The following is a 22691-nucleotide window of genomic DNA, read 5'->3' as shown; positions in this document are numbered from 1 at the left end:
AAGAACTCAGATCTAGTAACAGCCTTATCTTTCTTTCCCCTGATCAGAATTAATTCTGCCCCACAATTAATTCTGCCTGAAAGGGAGTGTAAAACACAATGTAGAAGGGGCCCTCCTTTAGCAAGCTTTGCTGCAGGGCTGCACCAAGGAACCAAAACACACAGCAGCACCTTTGGCTGGAGAAGCCATGGAGGGATGAGTGGGAAAGGGAGTGTTGTAGCCACCTGTTTCAGACCAGGCTGCTGTAAGAAGGTATCTAAAAGCAGAGGATAATTACATTAGTTTCACGAACTGTAAAATCGGGTAGTTGCCAGAATAGAATTTAGTTTTATCCTTCATTAGCCTTCCGTGTGTCTTGGTGACACAGTGGCTGAGCACAGTGTCGAGCAAGCTGATGGCATGGATGCAGCATGAGCTTCCGTGGGTGTACAAAAGGTTTCTGCTGCTGGTTGGTATGTTTAAATAAATACTGCGCATGAATTTGCCTCTACAGTTTTCCAGAACAGTTAGTTTTACAATGGAAAGAGTGATTATAGTGATTTTTCCAAGAATGGTATTCCCCATTAAAATGTTAATTTAATTTTCCAAGCTTAAAAAAAACCCACACAGCTTCCAGATGACAGCTTACTGCAGCCTGGCCAAGGTCTGCTTCTCAACAGGCATGATTCCAATTAACTAAGATGCTACATCTCCCCCTTTCTCTTATGGCAGAAAGGGGGATAAAAAACACAAACCCCTTAGTTAAATCCCATGCAACCAAGGGAAATTGTGGCAGCAATGAAGTACATGCCAGAGCTTCATTTAATTTTATTCTATTTCTGGTGTTGTGAATCAAGAAAGCATCTTAAAACTCAATAGAAATAACATTTGAAACACGACTGACCAACCTTCAGAAGATGCTATAGGGTAGGGCTAGGATGGAAAGCACTAGCAAGATCATTCTTTAAACTTGGGCACCTTATCTTTAACTTTCTTTGGGAAAAAACATTGCCTAGAAATGTGCCATAGAAGCAACAGGGACTGATTTTATCCAAGATTTCTGGTTATTTTTCAAATATTTCAAACCTTATATTTCCAAATTCAGGTATATAAAAGTCTGCTAAAATTACTCCAGTTTCTGTTTAAGTCCTGGCTTCTTTCCAACTGATGTGAGACACACAATCTTTTATCCCTGTCTACACACCCTGCTTCAGTATTGGCAGCTAGTCTAATAAATTCCAGTGACTGATTTTACTAGGGTTATATAAGCCTTTAAGAGCTATGGCATATTATATTAAACAGACAGCCCATCTGCTGTATATATGGAAATACCTGCTAGCAGGAGATACTCACTTGATTCCATAGGCAAATATTGTAAGTCCAATTAAAACTCCTATACTGCCATCCAGATACCAGACAGAAGAATTGTGTTTAAAAACTTCCGCGCTAAGAAGGATGGAAAATCCCATTATTCCACCTACAAGAGAGTTGAAACCTGGAAGGAGAAAAAAAATAATTAAAGGAAGAACCAAATCTCAAGGAATTTGTATTAACCACCTCGCCTAAGAAGAGGTAATCTGGCATTATTATACCAGCGCCCCCAGAAAGGAGCACAGATCCTTGGGAGAGGTCACGCAGTGGCACCTACTCACCCCTGCACTGCATTGAGGAGAAGGCAGCACAATTCGCTCACAAGCGGTTAGCCAGAGGTCTTTGCCACACTTCATTTCAACAAATAAGCACAGAATAGTTGGTGTCTGACCAGTGCTTGAGAACTTTGTCACTCATCTTGGCCGATACAAGTAACTTGACATTAATTTCCCTGGACTGTGTGTCCTGATTTGGTCAGCCCCAATTTTTTCATTCTCTGTTTAGTTCCAAATCCCAATTCTAGCTGCTGTGTATTTCATAGGGCTTTCACTTCTCGATGCTAATGTTCCAAACCGCAATATTCCTTTAAAATACTGGACCCGCTCCGTGTTGACTCTGACAGTCAAGCACTGATGTCTCTTGTAGCTTATTGTCATGAATGAAGACTCTTTGAGCTGTAAAAGAGTGGCTGGCTGGCTGCAGTCCCACATATGACTGCTGTTGCCCAGTTATCTTCCAAAGCACCTCTTCATAATGTATGTACCCTTGCTGCATTTGCAAATATCCCCGGTTAGAACTTCAAAGACCACTTTGTAAGGCACCCAAAGGCGCTCACTTTCTCTGAAAAGGAGCAAACTGGAGTCCAGTACACCCAAGGCGCTCACAAAAAGGAAAACGGTTTCGCATAGTAATGTTGTAAAGACCTTCTCTTGAAGTTTTTTGCCCCATTCCATATATTTATTTACATGTATTTGGCACTATAGCTTAGAGCTGCGTTAGGGAAGACATACAGAATAACCCTAGGAGTATTTTCTGTTTATGAACATCCTTTTGGAGCCCTCTTTCTTTTATAAACTCTTTCTCTTTGTCTCCAAGATTGTGCCTTCAAGGAGTCTCCCAGAGCTTTTGGAATAATTAATGCCATTTTTCCTTCACCTTTTGTTTGATTGGTTATTGTTTTAGGGTTTTTCTAAAGTCATTTCTTGTGTTCATTTTTTTCTCAATAACCAAAAAGAACTGTTGTTCTACCAAAAAAAAGTCACCAATAATGCATTCATTTGGTAGAGATATATATATATATACTATTCAACAAATGAAAAATCAAACTTGAAATATTCTATATTGCTTGGTGAGTCAACTCTAGTCAGCTGCTCCTTATAGTACTTTAGCCAGTTCTTTGCCAATTCCCCACAGCTGCCAACAACCACATACGTGACACTTATTCCTGAACATCTCCTTTGCCCCAGACCTCTCACAGCCAGTCCTTAACCTAAATCATGTTAAGTCTTTCTGAAAGATGCAGCTAAAAATTGACCTTTCCTAGGTATCCCTACAGCTGAAATACTTGTATAAACCATCAATATTGTGATTAAGATCCACCAGACCCCTGTCAGTAGGTACTTAAATGCAAAGGAAACTCTGGCACGGAAAAGCCCAGGTTACTTAGCAAGTCTGTGGCAGAATAGGGCATACAAATGTTTCAGGCTTCCAGCCCTGCAAAGAAAAGGGGGTTAGGTTTTTTTTTGGACTGTGGCAGTGCATGCTACAATTGGTATCATAAGCATTGCATGTAAATATCTGATTATTGGATTAATTATACCAGTATAGCTCAACCAATATGGACACAATTACTCTGTCAACACTCTAGTCTAGAAGAATCCTAATCCTTTTTTATTCCCAGGCAATAAAACTTACACTGCTAATACAGGTCAATGAAATATAGTGTGTGCGTACAAAAAGAATATTAAGTATAAATTAATTAACTATAAATTTCAACCAGTGTTACTTCCCCAGCTCCAGCTTAAATCAGAATCCCTCAGCATGGTACACAAAAGGCAGGAATAATATACCTTCTTGCCATTATTGGCTGATGGTTCCAAATGATCCAAAAGCTACTTACAAAGGAAATTGTTTTCTCTTCCTGACTGTCATTCAGTCAAACCTTTCTTTGCTGGTGTGGCAGGAAGTCACATAATGGCTGCAGGTATTAATCCGGACACCGTGTCCTGTGCATAAGGCTAGCACAGGAAAAAACAGGTGGCTAAATCTGGGAGGGAAACAGGTATCTAACACCTACAGGAAAGTTGGCTGACATCACCGAACTGTCACATACCTGCATTTGTCCTCCGAGATGTTACAAAATTGAAGATAGGAAATGGGCTGGTTTTATTATCTGAAAGGCCATGAGCTTTTGGTATGAACAAATTGTACAAATAACATTTTGCTTTATTAGGATTCATACATTTAGGCTTTAGAGATATTGTTGTCAAGCCCTACTAGAAAACAAAATTATTCTTTAAAAAAATTGTTAATGGAGGTTGACACATATGAGAGAGAATTTGCTGTTTTGAAAATAAACCTATTTTTCAGGAAGAAAAATGTACATTCTTGTTACTCAAAACAGTTTGTTGGGCTACAGCCAGTGATTGCAGGAGGTAAATTAGCAGGAAACAGAAAACGCTAAAAAAAGATATGCAAGGGAGTGCTAAATCTGTCTCAGCTGCCGACTCACATTGTCTCCTCCTGATTGTTAATCAATCAAGTATATATGTAAATATATCTTGCGAAAGAAGATATTTAACCACACATTGTAAGATCCGCCTCCTACATTTTCTAAAGTAGTTATAAAGGAGAGGAGAGAGAGATAAAAACCAGACCGAGGTAATTGTATACTTTATTCCCTAATTTTTTTTAATCAAAGAATGAGCAATCTCCAGCTCAGAAGCAACATAATTAGCACAAAGATAATTATAGGGGAAGGGATTTCTATGTCATACAGGAGGCCAATTCAGAGCTATTCAGGAATTTTGTAGCTAATATTTTGTCTGAAAAAAACTGCTCTGTTTCAAAAACAAGCTACATTTTTTTAAAGGGAAGGTTAATCATTTGTCTGCATAGACACAGTTCTGAAATGGTCGACATGTCCCACTTACACTCTGGCAGTGAAGGAAGTCAGACTCACTGGTCTGCAGTCCCCAGGATCCTTTCCAGAATCCTTTTTGCAGGTTGGTGATCTTTTAGTTTCAAAATGTCTAGGGTGGCAGAGTCCATAGTAAAGAATAAGCTCACTGAACAGCGTGGTCTGTTGGGAGAGAATCACAAATGCAGGGAGGCAGTAGCTTAGTTGCAGCCCCTGCTTTTTTGATTCCTTTTTTGCTTATTTTGTATTTAAAAGATAAACACTCATGAAGTATTTATGTAAGTGGGGCAACGTAAACTATAAGTACTCATAATGTGTTATCAAGAGATCACCAAAAAAATTTTGAGTATGTTTACATTACGTAAAATAAAGCCATTGTACGCATCCCTAGAGTAAGCTGAAAATTGAATTTCCTTAAAATGAAATCTTTAGTGGAATAAAATAATTTATGTACCACAATCCATGAATCATTAATACCCTACTGTGTATGTTTACAGAGTATCTACAACTGTCCTGTGCTTGCAGATAAAAACTGGTAGAGACTTTTAGGGTGCTGTGAAATCTCTGCCATCCCTGTGGCCTCACTTGCAGAGCAGATGCCCGTGGCTTTCTGAAGACTCACAAGCTCGAGCCTTGTCAGTAAGGGGCATATCTGGACCTACTTTTAAAACATGCCTTTAAACATACCTTTAAAATCACATCAGTTGGCCACTGCACACCTGAGCCAACAGAGCAAGGTCCTCTTGGATATAGTGGACTAGATTCACCTTGTTCCAAACTCCAGGAGGGCCACAGAAGTGCAGGGCAGTAGGCAGGCATAGGCTTTGTTTTACACGTGCGATACTCCCCAGGCTTTACTGAGTGGCCAGAAAAGCACTCAGTGGCAAATTAAGTCTACATGGGTTATGTATGAATGATGGTTGCGATTCCTGCTCGAGGCAGGGCAGCGTTTTCTGCAACAGACTTGCTTCCTTTTAACTGTAGGGATGAAATTGTTTACCACACATAGGCAGTGAGGATAGAGGTGACTTCACCAAAGCTATATAAACTGGTGTCATATTGCCCCTCTGTAGTCTAACCTGTGACTAATACCCATCTAATTCATTACATGCTCTACCTCTAACTCTCTATTATTGCTTACTATCCACACATTAACTGTTTGACTTCATCCAGAAACACCCATTTCAGCTGAGGTATCTATGCAAGAGGCTAGTCTGTGGTACTGCTGTTCTGGGGTTTGGGGTTTTTTCCATTTCCCAGTGGCTGCCTGATTTCAATAGGCTTTTGCCATTGCCCTCACGTTGGGGTCACTTGTATCCTCTGTGTCTACAACATTGCCTGGAAGAATCTATAAATGCAGCAGGATCAGCTTCACACTCACCATCAGTTATCAGCGCTCTGCTTGTAAGGACCTTCCCCAGCATAAATTTGATTACTGCCAAGACGGTGCAAAGGATTCCACTTAAAATGGAGACGCTATACAGAAAATCATCCTGAAAGAGATTATGTCAGATATTAGTACGTCTTCTAGTTGTGCCCCATATATTAAATGACAAATAGTACTGGTAATCATGTAATTATTTGTGCCACTGAAGTATGCAACCTGAGAAAAAGACTTCCTCAGTTACGACTTTCATGACAGCTGGTGCTTATTTTGCTTATATTTCCATCTCCAATTGCTTTTGCAAACACAATTAATGATAGTTCCAAGCAACAAATTACGAATTGACCCAAACTCCTCACATTTACGGGGTTATATACCTGCAGGGCTGAGTGGAGACTGCCTAGTAGTCTAGCGCCTAATGCAATCAGTAATGAAGTCCTCATGTGCAGGATAAAGGCATGAGAGTAGAATCCCACTTACCAGACCTTTGGTAATTATTGGTGTGAAAAATAACCATATAATATTGTTTCTGATTCTGCGCTTGCTTTGGTTTTGTTTTGTTTCCTTCTTCTAAGGTGAAGTCTGGTCCAAGCTACATCCATAAGAGTAGCTTACGGATGTCCAAAGTGCAGGTTTAGGTCTTTGTTAGAAAACAAGTTTTTCATGGACTTGCGTTTCACAGCTACAAAAATAACCACATTGCTTAACTGGAATGTATAGCCTAGGCTCCCTAGGCTGCCTCAACAGAAAGCTGAATGTCTATGTAGGGCAAATAAGAGTAACTAATTCTTTAATGTACATTCTCTAAAAAGTCACCTGGAGGCATCAAACGCTTTCTCCTGACTATTTTGTGTTTGGCTGGTGTGGGAGGAAACACTCCTGGGCACTGAAATGCCAGCATTGCAGTAAGGTGCCTAAAGGGAGTCCCTGTGCCTTTTCCCCCCTGGAGGTACCTCACCCCATGGGCTCTGCAGAGAAACCCAAGCGAGCTCTTAGCATGCTTGCCTGCCATCTAACCACAGAGCTTTGAAATACATTAATTTATAACCCTTGATAGAAGCTTTAATTTAAGTCCTGCAACATCAGTAGAAATGAAGGAAATAGCAAGAACTTTTTTTTGTTATCTACAGGTCTAAGTGGGCCAGTGCCATTGGGACCCTGTTACTGATTAAAACACTCTGGCAAAAATGCCCGTTGATAGTAAACATTGTCATGATGATCAAGCTCCATCCATTTTCATTATTTTAGCAGCAATTCCAAACCCAAAGAAATCAAAAAATGGCTTTGAAAGCCGCTTAGGAAGATACCAGGAATCAGATTACTGGTATAATGCACTCACATCCCTAAATAAATCATTCAATATATTTTTATACCATTTTTTATGTCATATAATTTTCAAAGTTTACTTCATTCACTCTCAGCCATGAGCTTATTCTCTCTCATCCTGGTACAATATTGAATATTAAGACAAAAATGCCCTGAGGGAAAGAGAGTAAAATAGAAGCAGTGAGAACACAGGACTCAAGCACTGGGAGAAGGTAGGATAAAAAGCATTTGTAAAATTATTCTAATAAAATGACTGGAAAAGACCCAGGCAATTTTGGAGTGCTAGGTAAGGACTAAGGAAGGACTAGGACTATTTTCTTGCAATCAGCCTAACAAGGGAAACTGGGAGCTTTCAGAAGATCTGAAATTACAACAAAGCTCCAAAAGCCTGGATAAGCTTTGCAAAAATCACTCGAAATTTGACATCCTTGTCAAATTCATGCCTCTAAATTTTGTGCATCTTTCTCAAAAGTGTATATTCACTTTGCCCAAAGACTTAACTTTGATAGTCTGACAAATTCTGATTGGTCTTCAGATTTTATCTCATCTCACCTAATATTTATTAGATTCTTTAATGTAATATTTAATATACAGCATGTGTAAGACTTCAGAATAATCTGAAGCAGAAAGATATGCTCCACCAACCTAGGCATCTCTACCCCAACCTGCTGAGTTGCTTTCGGAGTGCCATTCCCATACTATCATACCGACTGTGAGCTTCCTTCCCACAAATAAGTGAGTTTGGCTTCTACTTTAATCATTTGTAACAGTAACTGTGGCAAGCAAACCTGCTTGTGATGCTCTCAAGAGCATGAAGGCCCCTCACTCATGAAATGGTGAGTGAGGAGGGGGTGAAAAGGGCAATGTAAAGAGGTGTACCAACATGAATCTGCTCTCAGCCATGCACAGGCCAGCGGCTAGCCCCAGCCTTCCGCAGGCAACATGTGTCAGGTGGGTGCTCAGTGGAGTAATCGACAGTTCAACAGTGTTTCTCTTGCATCTCACTTGCCAATGCTCAATGTCTACATGAGATCTCTTATTTCATCATCACCCCACAGACTCCCAAAAAACTTACTGATAGCTCCTGTGCATCCCTACCTCTTTTCTTCCTTCTCAGCAAAGCACAGGCTTTTTCATTAGCGCAGTATTAATTCAGAATCTTGGAAATGTTATGCCTTATTCCCTGTGTTATAGCACACAATTTCATCCTTTGGATGGAACCTTATTTTGAGCTAGTTGGTTTTTTTCTTGTCACAGCACATACCACAGAATTTTGGGGTGAATTCAGTTTTTTTCCTTCATGTGTCACTAAACTCATGGTATGTGGAAATGCATCTTGCCATTTGTTCCAGCTATACGGTAATGATCAAAATTATTCTAGAATCCAAGAATGACTTAAACGTGATACAGACTTCTGAATCAACTCATGAAGGGAATTAATGAGCAGGCTTTTCATAGAGGGTTCAGGAACTAGAAATTCTTCATAAGTTTGGTGGGTTTTTTAACTGAATCAGAGAAGACAAGCTCATTTTGTTGCTACTACTAATCCAATAACAAACGATGATGCAAAAGACCTGACAAATCAAAGCTCCTTTGTCATCGGAGTGGACGCAGAAAGGGACGAAATTTTAAAACCCTGCTCTTAATGCAAACGTCTCGGTAGTTTCTTGCTTTAGACTGTGCCAAACAGGTTTTCAGAAGATGATATTCCTTTTTTTATCTCTAAATCCCTAAATTTAAATACTATCTAAAATCACCATCTCCAGTTGTGCACAGCTTTTCACAACAGCCACGGGGAGGCAGCAGACACCTCAGTAACTGAGCGCACGATGCATGACAGCAAAACCGAAGAGGAAAAAAAAAAGTCTCTTAAATTCACTTCCCTCAGTAATTTGCTATGCTTTCTGGGTGTCCAGGCACCCAAAACCTGGAAGAAGAGTAGTGAGGCTACTTGCTAGCAGCAAGAAAGTTTTGCAAATGTAAGACATCAGCCCAAAATACGTGGTGAAGCCCAGCAGCATGAACAGCCCCTGTGGCACATTGCCTGAGCAGGTGAGGCATCAATAGGAGAGAAAAGGCTCAAAGCACTGCCTTTGCACTACTTGGCTGCAATGATCAGAAGCTGGAACCAGTTTAGGACAGCGGCTGGCTATGTTGGTACGCTACAAGTCGGGACATCAACGTAGCAAGCACCTGCTAATAGGGATTCAACAAATTACCTGAGGAGGGCTGCTGCGGGCTAAGCACCTGGGCCAGAGCTGGGGCCTCGCGGGGGCAGCCAGCGGATGGGACACGCAACTGATACATGCACTTTGCTGCAGCACTTATGGGCTCTGAAGAGTTAAACACGTCAAACTGTGGCAGTGAAATGATTCCCATTAAACTAACTCACCCTTTGGAGAAACGAAGAAAAAAGAAGCCATAATGGAGATCTAAATTAATAAAATAAGCCTGGCCATCTGGCACCATCTCCCTCTGGATCTTCCTGCAGCCCTGCCCTCTCTGTACCCCTTGCCTTCCCATCTGACAGTCATTAAGAGCACGAAGCCCATCCAGCCAGACTCGCTGTACACGTCCTTGGTGTTATTTTAATTAAAGCAGCAGCAAATTGTGACAGATGATAAAAATTTAAATTCTGATCATTTCCATATGATAAAGGCTTCTTAGTGTGGTAAATAAAGCTCTTTCCTTTTCCATTTCTTTTCATCATAGTCCCTCATTACTACTACACTGTACATGAGACCTTAATTAAAGGACACATGTAACTTATTAGATGGCTTCATGTATAAAACAGCACTGTACATAAAAAGAGGTGCCCTTCCTGGACTGCCATCTCACTACACAGCACTCTAGCTACTACGATGTCCCTGTTAAAGATTAGTTTTATGCAAGATTTTATGCTGTGACAGTTTTCCAAAAGAAAGTTTTCCTAGGATGCTCTTTTTTCGGTCCTAGGAAAGGAATAATAGAAGTCAGCAGGCAGCTTTCCTCCACTTTATCCAAACACATTGTCCCCACGAGAGCGGCTGAGAAGAGAGGTCTTCAAAAATGTGACAACAATCCTGTCCCTGCTTTCAAGGATTTCACCAAAAGCAGCAGTAATCTTATGGCTTAAGGAAAATTTGTTGTTGATGATGCTGTGACTTTGATCTCTTTCTGAATCTATTGTAGAAACAACAACAACAAAAAAAACCCACAGGCGATGCTTCAGTGCTTGGCTTATTAGGTGGAGATACTTTAACACAATTCCCAGCCTAGTAACTACATTTCAGCTGATTTGTGCTCCTAATCTTTTCCTAGAATACATCTCACTAATTCTGACCCTAAAACTTTGCCCTGATTTCATATATTATTTCTACCAACTCCCCTCCATCCTCTCCCCTTTAATTACAGTCCTTTCACTTCTATTTTTGGGGTGTAAAAATGTTCTTATTTTACCTGAAGTGTACAGTGTTGAGTAGAAAGGTACTTATCAGTATGGGAGGAAGAAGGCATGCTCAGTGTTCCTCCCCAGTGGTCACTACACATACAATATTATGATTAAAATCAATGTACAATCCTCTCTGGCTCTCCTTAGTATCTCATTCTAGTGTGACCCAAAACAAGCTTCTCCCACCCCCCAACAGCTGCAGGTTTCTTTCCACTCTTCTGCCCTCTCCTCGGCTTCCTCTGTGAACCAGCCAAAGGCTGAACCACCTCCCTACTCCCACAGGAGCTGGGAATTACTGGTACCATCTTTTTCATACCACTTTTCTCCTTCCCAGAGAAGCCAATGTCTCATGGTGTTGCACCTCTTCTCTGTTAAGCCTCACTCCTCTTGGCTGAGGAGGTAGGGACACATTCCTGGAACACCACAGATGCTGTTGGCAGGAGCGATGTCATAGCTAGCCCAAACTGAGCTGAGTTTGTGTTATTAAATATTAATTTTGCCCTTCTCTGCAACTAACTGTCTGTCTCACAGATCCTCACAACGACCCTTCTTTGGTCCAGGTGATTGGTCACCATCTTCCACAGCATCCATCAGGTCCTGCTACCACCTTGATCCCCATCCCCACATGCCTTCCACCACCTCCTGCTCCTCCAGGTCCCTCAGCACCTCTCATGTCAAATTGGCCCACCGGCTGTCGGATCACTAAAAGCCACTCCGTGCAGCATGTTACTTAACCAAAAAGAACTGGGCTCCCCTCCTTCTCCCCCCTCAAGGATTCTGTTTATATAGATAGTAACAGAGATGCTTCCAATACAAACACTTTAAAAAAAAAATCCAAATCTCTCATACTTTCTCCCAAGTAATAAATAGTTTATCTAACAGTCTAGAGGGAGCTTCTGGGAAGCCAGAGGGTCTCTCTCACCAGCTAACTTCAAAAGGGACAAGAATTTTAATTGCACTTCACTGGCAAAAAACAGAGAGCCCAGTGTCTGACTCAAGTAGGAGACAGTCTCTTCACATGGAGATATAAAGATCTATTATTAGTACAAAAAAAAAAAATCTTATGAATGTTTAAACTTGTACCTTTGGTGCTAAAGTGCTGTGACAAAGCAATTCCACAGCACAGAACACTTCTTCAAGAAACAGATAACAAAGACAGGGTGTGCTGAATGCTGCAGCGGGGGCACCGGGGCCAGGAACCATGGCGCTATGAATCCGGAGAACTATCTTAGGTGACCTTAGGACTCCTGCAAAGGGTCTACTTGAAACTCGGTGATCACTCATGCTTCATGCTTCCCATCGTCCCAGAATTCATCTACATTGTTTTAGCATCAAACAGCTATGTATCTTAGACATTAGAAATGTATAGGGAAGTATGTATAAGGACATATATTATATGTATATAATCACAAGTATTATTTGCTATAGTGCTATTGACCTATAATTCAACTGTTGACATAGTTAAATATATTTATGATGTATTTATTATAGACGATTAAAGTAGTAAATAAATTAGAACTCATAAAGCTACACTGTGCCACCCCTAGCTTCCCATTTTTACTTTAGTCAACAGTATATGATAGAATTACACACAGCCTAATCTTTCAAGTGACTTCATTTATAGAGGCAGTGAAGGCACATCAGATGTGCTGCACGTCTTTTGTACACAAACTGATCACATTTTTCCTTCTTTGTTCTGCAGGAAACATCAGAAATATGGCATGATGTTTGCTTACTCTTGCAAAAAAGTGTCCTTTGCCATACTAATGAGGACAAATGCCAAACTGCATTGACATTACATGTGTTATACTATTACCTAGGGAAATGCAAGCAGTAACTGAATAGTAAATGGATATTGATTTACAACCCCAGGTGAAATTAAAACAGTCATTCTCAGTGTGGCTGGGTTGGGCTTTTCTAGCCTTCTTTAACAAACAGGAAAAGATCTGCAAATTCTTTGTGGCAACAGTCAAAATAAAATACACCATTTACACTTAAATTATATTTATACTATCCAAGAATATATAGTAATTGATGTGAAGAAGGTAAAGGGGCAAATGAAAAAGGATTTTTATCAGGGAAATGGCAAATGCAAATTAGCATTTGCATCTAGCAAGGCAGACTAGCAAATGCAGACATAAACCAACACTCAAAACCTATGTTTAATTTGAGTTTTAAACTCCTTTCTCAATATTTTAACAAAGCATCAAACAATCACTAAAATTTACACAGAAATCCAAGCATGATGTCATCAACAATATGCAATATCGCTGTTCTTCCTTATTTGTAACGAAATGTGCGCATACCAAATCCTCAGGGTCAGTACTGGCTGTGGATATAGCTCTCTGAAACATCAATAAAGGAATGATAATTCCTTTTCCTAGTGGGAATTATCTTATTACAGCTAATATATGTTGGAGAACAAATGCTGCGAGTAACAATAGGCAAAATATTCTGAATCCAATAGCAACGGGGAAAAAAACCATCGCAAATAATTTCTGAGCCAACAAGAAGTGATTTTATTTTAGGTTCAACACTCAACATTGTAGGAAAAAAAAAACCTTAAATTACATCATCTGAGAAATAGTCAATTAAAACTAAGTGGAAAGGTAAAAAGAATGAAGGTCTTATATTCCAAATATCAAATACTGATTAGCTTTTTAAGTCAGGTGTTTTGAACAACAGCTAAAATTATCACAATTCTTAATTCCAAACGCCCCAGAAAGAAGAGCAGCTGGCCTACTTCTTCTAACACTTCCAGCAAGTGTATTAGGAACAAAGAAGGGGGTGGGGGGTGGAGGGGAGATCTAATCAGTGGAAAATATTTCCTTAGGGGTCAACGATATGAAACTGAAATAATAACTGCAGCATGTCATGCTGAAGCAGACTCTCAAAGAACAAAGATTCACAACTAAGAAATTCACAGCTATAGAAAAAAAATAGGAGAACACAGGAAGACATGGAATTTGTAGCTGTAAGGTTCCCATAGATTAATGGTATAGCTCCCTTCCCTGTAAAAAAAAAATTGTTTTCTTTGGATTTTCCAATCTTTCCATATTTTTTCAAGTTTTCCAGGTGTACAGTAGCATGTGCGCAGCTTCTCATTGTACATATATGCATAGTGTTTGGGCAAATCCACTGTATAGCACATGCACAGGAAGTCTAAGTGTCACTTAAAAATTCTGGGAAGGGCTGGCAGCACTGGATGGGCTCTGTACAGCACCCCATACACCTACTTTTTACAGGAAATCTTACCCAAATATCTCAGCATCTGAGCTATATGATAAGGAGAGAAACAGTAGGATTTCCTTCAAAACCAACATGTTCCAAGACAAGTGGAAGATATCATCACATCTCTAAATTCATAAAATAAGAAAGCTTTAATTAAAAATACTTTCAGGCAAATGAGAATGGAGGTCACACCTTGATAAAAAAAAAGTTACTTGTGTGTATGTGTTGATGCATATAGAAACTGCACCTACTTACACACCCCCGCACAAATTTGCCTCCAAAGGAAAATGCAGCATCTCTGCAAATTCAAGGTAAGGTTACACGCCAGACAGATCCTCTCTGGAAGGGACATGAAAGCTTTATTCTCATCACTTACTCCTCTGTCCAAAAATCAGAGACCCATAATACATTTTCTCATGCTCACTGAAAGTAATGTCCAAAGCTTCAAAAACGTGGGAGAAAAAAATCCATTACACTTCTCACTGCATATATTCAATATTGGCAGTTTCCAGACTTTTGGGGCAAACAGATCCCTTCAGCTGCAATATTTCTCCTACATCTACCTTTATCATCAACACCGTAATTCATTACTTCATTAATTCATTCAGTTAAAAACACAATAAGCAATACAAGTCTATTGATCAGTTGTTGGAAAACACTGCTCTACATCGCAAATATTGAAACCACTAGCAAAAGGGACTGTATTTTGAACCCTGAGGATTAACGTGTATCTCAGTTACTTGAAAAGAAACTTTTCCCCATGACAGTAAGAAGTGTATAATTAATACAAATACAGAATTATATAGTAAGTGTATAATTAATTCACTGGCCAACTCTCCTGACACAGAATCTCATTTTTTAGGGCAGGCTTATATTTATATCATAATTAAAAAGAAAGTACAGTGCACAGGGAAAACCCTAAGTTTACCTACAGTGACAATTTCTGAACTTGCTATTAAGTGCAGGAGAGGGAATCTACACTTGAAGTTCTGTAAAAATATCAATTCAGTGCTCAGTAGAAATTTTCCAGAATCAACATATTGTATAAATCCCTGGTACCCCTATACCTAGAATCCTGTGGGCTCTTCAGGCTTCCTCATCTGAAAATGGAGATAAAACTAAAAAGAAAGGTGTGAAGAAAGTCAGTGATGACCAAAGATGGACCTTTAGCCTGACCTGGTATGGCCACAGTTGCTGTTGCATATAGAAAACACACATGTTACCAGGAGTCAAAATTCCAGACAAACACTTATCATTAAACTTACCCATATTTTAAACCAATTAATCTACCTAGTGATTCATATGTTGCCTTACAGGCTATTTCAAAGTTAACTACAGTCCTTGGCATATCAAGCAAGGGAACCAAAAGGACCAAAGGAAAGGAAAACCATTTCTGTGTTTCCCAAGGTTTTGAAGCATTAAAAATAATTACAAAAAGCATCAGCTGTGCTGAAAGCATGCATAGTGACATACACTACCTATTATTTATTTTTCTTAACACAGAGAAAGAGGTAAACCAAACAAAAAGCAGAAAAGAAAGGCAGAAGCAGTATTAAGAAATTCAGAAAGTCAGGAGCTCTAATTGTCCTCTCTCCTATGCCAGTGCAGATCAGGAGTGCTGTCATTCACACTGTTTCAACAAAATTACATTTGGCATGGAAAAAAAAAGAGAATTCAAACAGGTGACTGAAAAATGCCTGACTGAGCTGAACTTGAGCTCCTGTCCTGTAAATTAAGTAGCTCCTCTCTGCAGTCTAACAAGGAACTGTGGACGTTTAAGCCCCTTACAGGAGGGGGTAGTCGAGCTGAAAACGCCATTAATGTGTAAACCTGTCATTCTCCTTTTGGTTCTCCAAATCCTGGTGAGAACCATCAGATCTGCAGCTGAAATCATCACATGAAATGACAATAGTCAAGACTCTTGTTTCTAAATGTCCACATAAGTAAAAGAAAACCTGTGTTCAAAACATTTGAAGTATTTCAAATGATTCCTTAGTCCTTTGTTATTGGTAGTATTTTCATGAAGGCAACTCTTCTGAGATCCGCTTCAAGGACAACAGAATCTCTACATTAAAGATCTCAAATTCTTTCCAAGGAAATATCTTTCTTACTACATGCGTATTAAGAACTGACAGATTATGTAACCAATGTATCTTATATGCCACAAGAAAAACAATGAACCTTGTATAATTGATCCAGAATTATTCAGAAGTGACTGACTATGCTTTCAGGATTTCAATCATAGCACCTTACAATTAACAAGCAGATACTTAATTGCTTCATCTGTTTCATTTCTTAAATTAAACTTATCCACATCATACCATTTTCTCCAAAACTTATGCAAATTAAAATGAAGCCAGAGAAATTATAACCGCTCCCAATATTCAACCCCGACAAAGTCACTGAAGTTTACCACAAATTAAGATGTAAAAAGAGACTTTATAGTTCTGAGAATGATGCAGTCATGTTGCTCTGACTAACATTACATTAATCTTAAATCCCCCCACAAACAGCAGAGCAATGCATTCCAAACCATTTCTGTCTTCAAGACTGACAATATAAGCTTTGTGTTCAGTATCTGAACACCAAGAGCAACGTCTTCCAGTTGGGTTTCAGCTGCATTTTCTCCCCTAATATTGAAGTCACACATCTAAAATTTCACGAGACACTTTGAAAAGTACCCACATCTTCAATGACCTTTGCTTCAAGACAGACTAATAAAGACGTAAACTGTACAAAAAAATTTTTTAAATCATGTGACTATGACTCACATGTGAAACTTATGTTGAAGCGTACATATATCCTCTTAATGTAGCACAGAGCTCTTCACCCTAGTTTTATACCAGTTTGGGACACCAGTGGAGTTACACTACCCTTCCTTGGTCTTAACGTTCTGTTCTTGCTCACAGCATGAGGTTACTACCCTGGCATCAGAGCATCACATTAATATGAAATCCCAGTAATACAGAAATCACCATCAGAAAAATATTTCAGGTCACTATTTTGATGCAGAACTGGTTACTTCACTGCTATGCAAAAAGCCGTTAGCAGAAAATGCCTTTCTATAATTTTTCCATATATGTCCATACATTATAGCTAAATTACATTATAAGATATTACAAAAATTGGTATAATTAGCAATTAGCTCATTGGTGGTCCGAGAAGTAGAACACAGCACCCTGAATAGAAGAGTCGAGGCAGAAACTTCTCCCTCTTACTGATTTAACTTCAGCAGATTTCCACTCTACTAAGATGCTAATGATATCGCCTGGGCAGCTGTGGATTAGCTGAGAACATACTCCATCAGCAAAGAGCCAAACAACTGGGAAGAATGACTATTTCTGCTGAGACACAGAGCAGCTAAGGGAGCATTACGCAAACAGAAAATCAGGATCAGATTCAGGCACAGCTAGACCAACTGAAAACGTTTCTATTAAACAACATCCTTTTCCCCCAACGATTTTTAATGTAGCAATTCCTAGGCGTAATACCTCACTGGCCACGACTTGCAGCAGTAATGCTGTTCTCTTGGTCTCCCTATTTTTCAGTGTTATTCTTGGTTTACAAAGACATATTTCACCAGTCATGCAATCCTTTCTGAATTGGTGTCCCGCAGTGAGATGTACTGAAAGACTTTGAAATAAGAATCCTCTTCGTGTCATTTAAGAGACACTGAACAGACGTACCATCTTTTTTCAGCCCTTGTTCTAACCTACTTTCCAGGCAGAATTGCAAGGTATGAAAAACCTTTGTGCGTGCATGTGGCTTTTACCCTGCCACTAGTCAGCCACAGTCCATGCTCTGCAAGATACATCTTTCAAACAGTTGACAGTACTTGAGTGACTAAATGGGCGAGAACAATCAGCCTGACGTCATGGGAATAAAATTATCTATTTATCCTGATACTGTGTCAAACGTAAGCAGCACCCACCCTAACTTCTACCTACTTGACACAGTCTTAGCACACCAAAGTCTGAATCCAAGGCAGTCTGTGACAAAAGGGATTTGTACAAATTATCCTTACAGGACACTTGAAATGTAGTGGGAGCTTCTCTTTGTGGATACCTTTCTGTAGCTCTAATTTCATATTTTTCTCCCCACTATAAGTGCATTTCAAAAATTGAAAATTAAAAATGAGGAAATACAACATGTCTGCAAGTCAAAATAACTTTGATGCTGCAAATAGGAGACATTTCCTCCCATGTAAGACAGAGCCTTCATGTATAGACAGTGCCTGTAACAATAGAAAAGTGAGATACAGATGACAGCCTTTTTAAACTTTTATTCCCACTGCTGGATTTATTAGGGCATTTGCCCACAATTAATTAGACTGAGACATCCAAATTTCCAGATTAATCCAATCTACGCCACCATAAATTCACCAAACGGGTGTTTTTATTATAATTGCACCCTCCTTTCTTACTTTACTCCCACTTCACAGCATCAAGACTATGTATTTCATTTTCTCACTAAATAGGAGTCAAACTGTAGCCAGATGCACTGTTTGGGTACAGCCAAGTCAAAAGGTTGTCCTGCAGCTGCCCATGACCGTAGGGCCTCCCCTCACCCGTACCAGGATCTCCCTCAGCTTTACTGGCACAACAGCATCCATGCTCACTCCCTAACCCATTTCTGTCAAAATGTTTTGGCTGAGTTTAACAACTGACTATTAAAAGTGTTTAAGCTAACCTAGATCATTCTGACAGAACCAGGCTGGTGAACAACTTAATGTGCTGTTACGCCAGCAGAGCTGAGGAGGCAGCAAATTTTGAAGACTGGAAAAGAGGAAAAATAAAATGCAAATAGAACATGAAACACCTGCAGTCAGACAATGTACCTGGCTGCAATTCAGTAATGCATTAGTTCATGGGCTTTTGCTACACTATTCATCTTTTCCCAAATTTCGTTAAAGTACTGAAAATAAGTTTCTGTAGTTGCCCAGCTTCTTGGAAGTTTCCATGGGAGCACAGGACGCAGTAGGTCGTCTGCATTGTTAACAGAGGGTAACAAGTTGAAATTCCATTTTTGCCTTTTTTTTTTTTTTTTTCCAGCTCTGCCTCCATCTCCTGGTTGGAAGTGAGATTAGGTTTCTCTCTACTGATGTGTTGAGAATGGTACTTGGCAGGGTGAAACCCCAGTGCAAAAGTCTGCGCACACTTACAAATAGACCAAACTTCATGAAGGCTGAATACAGAAGGTCCAGGTTGGTTTGTATATACAATAACTGAACTGAAGCCTCATTTTGTTTGAGACTCTTTTTAATAAAAGAGTCTTCTGGGAGTGGAACCACTACCAAATGGCTCTCCCAGTGAGTAGCTGGTTTGGATGAGTAGAGCTCAGGGAAGTTAATACCCACTACTGAAAGGAAGCAAGCAGGACAGGACAGAGCAGAGCTGAGAGAAAGGCCGCTGGGAAGAGCTGCTCTATGGGCCAAGTATGGGCTGGCTTTCATAACCAAAGGAAAGCAGAGAGCAGAAGAAAAGCCCTTTGTGATGCTCCATGGTGAGCCAGTTGAAAAGCCAGCTCTTTCACCCAGCATGCTCCCCTCACCTGTTCCATTCCTGCTACTCGTACATGGCTCTGGAATTGGAGGCAAGAGCTGGAAAACAAAAAAATACAATCCAAAAATACATTTTTTCCATAATAAAAATAAAATACTGAAGCCATTGGAGTAGTTAAGTGTGGAAATGTTCTCCTCATACAATTCTACTGCTTTCATTAAGCCCAGAGGGACCTCCTCTCTGTAAGTAAACTCTTACAGTCCTATGTAAAAGCTTTAAGTGATTATGCTGAAAAAGATTTGGCCCATAAAGGTAATCATGAAGAAGAAAAGATGGGGTAAAACCTATAAAAACCCATCAATACTAGAACTCCATCACATAAGGAAAAAATACTGCTTGAAGACTAGGACCAGTATGTGCAGCCAGACAGGATATGCACCTGCTACAGCTTTGCTGAGTTCTATGGGGTTTGTTGAAAGGAGACGCTGGCCTTTCTCAGTCTCACTGGCAATGTAGGGAATAAACAGAACATTTTCAAGAACATGAATCACCTTACCACTTCCGGAAGCACCTTCTTCGCAAGATCATGGATGGCTTTGATCACAATACATAGAGATGACAGGAGGAATATGACACCCAAGATAACACAAGCTCTGGGGGGAAAGAAAAAAGAGAAAAATAAAAAGAAACGTTAAGAACATATTTGGAGTTGTCAACTCTCCCACTGCTGAAGGATAACACACAACAGAATATTAATAATAAAAAAATCTTAAGGAGCTAAAGATAGAGACTTGAATTAAAGAGGAGAATGAAAAGAAAAATTCAGTTCCTTTCCAGTTCTTAAAATATGGATTATACGTGAGAAGATAGGGCACAGCAGATGATGTTTCAGAGTGAGGGAGAAAGACACATCTCTTCTACTCCTGATGATTTATCAGAGTCCTCTAGAGGTCTGTTTCTCTTTGTTTTGCTAGGATCTCACATTAGAAATAATCAAGGGAACTTCATTCTCTTTACCAAACCAGGACAGATGCTTGGTAAATCTGGTCAGTAGCATAACAGAACCTGAAATATCTGTTTCCTCCCAAAATCTCCAAGAAATACTTTAGGTGGAGATATTTAAAAAAATCAGCAGGCTGGGTGCATCACTTCGTAGCCTGTCCAAGGGTCTCTCAACACCAAAATAAGGATCAGTGTCTCATCAGGATAGGTGCTGTACAGAATTAGAATCTGTATTCCTGCCCTGCAGAGCCTGCAATCCAGTCTAATAAAAAGCAAACAAATGGCTTAATGAAGAGAATATAAAGTAACAGAGAATAATCAACAGAAAGTAAGTTTTATATAGGACACTGCCACAATGAGGTTTTCAAAGCACATAATGCATACACAGAACTTCACAGTAAAAGAGAAGACTCCTGCTTTTGTTCAAACATACAGACCGATACTACTCTGAAATGGAGTTCCTCTTGCCATGAAATATTTCAGGATATAAGGCTTTGTTTTGCCCCAACACAAACAATAATAGCCAGTCTATTACAGTATTGATATATCCATAACTCCATTTTACCAAAAGCTCTTCATATAAAATTTTACTACAATAGATAGATACAGAATCATAGAATCGTTAAGGTTGGAAAAGACCCTTATGATCATCGAGTCCAACCGCTAACCTATCACTGCCAAGTCCACCACTAAACCATATCCTCAAGCACCACGTCCACCCTTCTTTTAAATGCCTCCAGGGATGGAGACTCCACCACCTCCCTGGGCAGCCTGTGCCAATGCATGACAACCCTTTTGGTGAAGAATTTTTTCCTAATATCCAACCTAAACTTCCCCTGGCACAGCTTGAGGCCATTGCGTCTTGTCCTATTGCTTGTTACTAGGGAGAAGAGACCAACACCCACCTCACTACAACCTCCTTTCAGGTAGTTGTAGAGAGTGATAAGGTCTCCCCTCAGGCTCCTCTTCTCCAGACTAAAACAATCCCAGTTCCCTCAACCTCTCCTCATAAGACTTGCTCTCCAGACCCTTCCCCAGCTCCGTTGCCCTTCTCTGGACACATGCCAGCACCTCAATGTCCTTCTTGTCCTGAGGGGCCCGAAACTGAGCCCAGCATTCAAGGTGCAGCCTCACCAGTGCAGAGTACAGGGGCCCCATCCCTGCCCTGCTCCTGCTGGCCACACTATTCCTGATACAAGCCCGGGTGCTGGTGGCCTTCTTGGCCACCTGGGCACACTGCTGGCTCATATTCAGGCAGCTGTCAACCATATACAGTAAGAGTAATTTTAATGTTTAAAGCATAAAATAGTTAAGAAGTTATATTTATATGTACATGTTTTTCTTCAAAAGTTGTATTTCCTTTGCTGGTTATTCATCATTTGGTACCTATCTGTTAGCTCAATTTATGGATGCTATAATTATTCCAGTAGCATGCTACTATTTTGAACAACTCAGACACCAGGCCATCTGGTGGTTGGCAGCACACGTAATGTTCACATCAAGCTCAATCCAGAGACTGCAGCTGAACTGCCATTGCTCTGCCTAGGTCAGCAGACGCAGCCTCAGCAGTGGCACAGGTGAGCAGCTGGTCATTTTATTCCCTAACACAAGCAATATTAAACCACATCGTGGACAATCCACATAATCCTACAGACAAGTTCTCAGTAAAGGGGCTGCCCTTCTACAGGGGAGCACAGACAACGTAGACACCAGCATCCTTCCTAGCAATGGAGTGGTATTGGAGACGAGGTACTTGTCTCAGGTAAACAAAACTCTGCTACACCTATTTTAAGACAAATGTTTAACTTCGTTGTAGTAAATTGCAACACAGCCCTCATTCTTGTTAAACACATCCTGTTGTAAAAAGTAGGCAAAAAAGGCTTGAGACAGTCTGTTTACCCTAGAGTCCTCCCCCTAGACTCAAACACAAGAACCAAAATCTGGCCCATAGTCTGTGACGGAAGAAGAAACTCACAGAATAGATTCTCTGCAATCCTGCAGTGAGAAGTGATCATTAAATGGCAATACGGACGGGAGGAAAGTTCATCTCCCCAAAAAAATGAGTAAGACTGAAAATTAGAGGGCTTTCCATTTTTCACTGCATATTTGCAAGCAGGTTCCTGTTCTGCAATAGATTCTTTTCAGATATTTGCTGTTTCACTCTGAATGGATCGCTGCACAGAAATCTGTCCAGAGCCTCTTGACCTACTTTTGTCAAACTCAAAACTTTTCAGTACCACCTTATGCATTACCTCTGTAATATTTAGCACTGCCATAACCTAAGAAGCTTATACTGCCCAATCCCTCACAACAGACTCTGTTGTAATG

The 22691-nt window shown here is 40.0% G+C and overlaps 1 protein-coding gene across 3 annotated transcripts in view; it reads right to left on the bottom strand.

Annotated features, from left to right (window-relative positions):
- The window catches only part of TMEM163 (transmembrane protein 163), a 100834-nt gene that overhangs the window by 1235 nt on the left and 76908 nt on the right, over nucleotides 1–22691 (bottom strand). For all 3 annotated transcript variants that reach the window (XM_075092889.1, XM_075092887.1, XM_075092888.1), the window contains 3 exons: nucleotides 19918–20014; nucleotides 5871–5982; nucleotides 1333–1474 (listed from right to left, as the gene is read on the bottom strand). In XM_075092889.1, the coding sequence (XP_074948990.1) occupies nucleotides 1333–1474; nucleotides 5871–5982; nucleotides 19918–20014 (351 nt within the window). The remainder of the gene's footprint in view (nucleotides 1–1332; nucleotides 1475–5870; nucleotides 5983–19917; nucleotides 20015–22691) is intronic.

The sequence above is a fragment of the Phalacrocorax aristotelis genome, chromosome 5, assembly GCF_949628215.1.
Source record: "Phalacrocorax aristotelis chromosome 5, bGulAri2.1, whole genome shotgun sequence".
In the NCBI taxonomy this organism is placed as follows: Eukaryota; Metazoa; Chordata; class Aves; order Suliformes; family Phalacrocoracidae; genus Phalacrocorax; species Phalacrocorax aristotelis.
This window is presented reverse-complemented; position numbering and strand designations above follow the sequence as displayed.